This window comes from Morone saxatilis, unplaced genomic scaffold (assembly GCF_004916995.1).
Source record: "Morone saxatilis isolate NCDOM2014 unplaced genomic scaffold, NCSU_SB_2.0 Contig10, whole genome shotgun sequence".
Lineage (NCBI taxonomy): Eukaryota > Metazoa > Chordata > Actinopteri > Moronidae > Morone > Morone saxatilis.
Window position 1 is genome coordinate 13,202,608 of NW_023339652.1, and position 1,031 is coordinate 13,203,638.

The 1,031-nt window shown below is 46.1% G+C and overlaps 1 protein-coding gene across 1 annotated transcript in view; it reads right to left on the minus strand.

The window, feature by feature from the left end:
- The window catches only part of tbc1d22a (TBC1 domain family, member 22a), a 98,806-nt gene that overhangs the window by 66,008 nt on the left and 31,767 nt on the right, over positions 1–1,031 (minus strand). The window contains exon 8 of the mRNA XM_035676095.1: positions 244–306. Coding sequence (XP_035531988.1) covers positions 244–306 — 63 coding nt within the window. The remainder of the gene's footprint in view (positions 1–243; positions 307–1,031) is intronic.

Consider the following 1,031-nt stretch of genomic DNA (forward strand, 5'->3'; position numbering starts at 1 on the left):
GTGTGTGTGTGTATTGGACCACGTTCACACCATTTCAGAGTGTCTGCCCCGCAGATGAACAATACGACAGGCAGACAGATTCGTCAGAAGGGAGCCAGACGGATGCAGGACAGCGACTGGAGCCAAGCCAGCTGAAATAGTCCAGACCGGAAAGGCGGACTGTCTGTGAGAGTGTGTGGCTTGTTACTGACAGGACTGGGGATTTAGCTGTATTCACAGTCCTGTCTGCTCTGTCCACCTTACCTCTGTCACCTTTGGCTGCAGCACCAAAGACTCAGGACTCATCCTAGGAATGTCTATGTGGATCTGACAGCAACATGGGAGAAAAAGGTGTTAGACACACACGCACATTTACACTCATGCGTGCCAAGGTAGAAGTCCCCATCGTGCACTCCTCAATGCTGTTGCTGTAAGATCTCGCCTAGATGTTCTCAGAAAGGGGTAAATCCTAGAAAGTGTGAATTTGGTATTTTTTCAACCTGGCTCATATTCTCATGATTGTGGCCTGTTCTGACTAAAGTAGATACATCTGCAGACAGCTACAATACCTAACTGGGGTGTCATTTTCTGTGTTGGAGATTGCACGAGGGGTGCTCAGATATGTTCGCGTGGTTAACGTTTGTTTTCGTCTCGGTTTCGAACCTCCCAACAGGAGGTCAACTTGTGTGATGCTAAGATACGCACAGGTTGTTGAAATCTGATACTTAGGTGTGCACAGTAACACCATTCTCTGCGTAGGTCCACCGAGACGTTTATGTGCCTCCTCAAAGAAACCAGCATACGAGGCAAGAGCTTGAAATGATTGGTGTAAAACTGAAGTTTACGCTGTTTGCCCTGGTGTACATTGTTTTGCTGGAGTCACAGTTAACAGGAGTGGCAGGTTGGGGGCAGTGAAAAGTTACTGGACCCAATTAGTCAAAAGAATTGAAATAAATACCAATTAATTCTTCTTTATCAAGTGGGGAATTGTAAATGTAACAGCAACTCACTGTGCTTTGTTACTGCTGAATCCCACTTGGGAAAAAAATCAA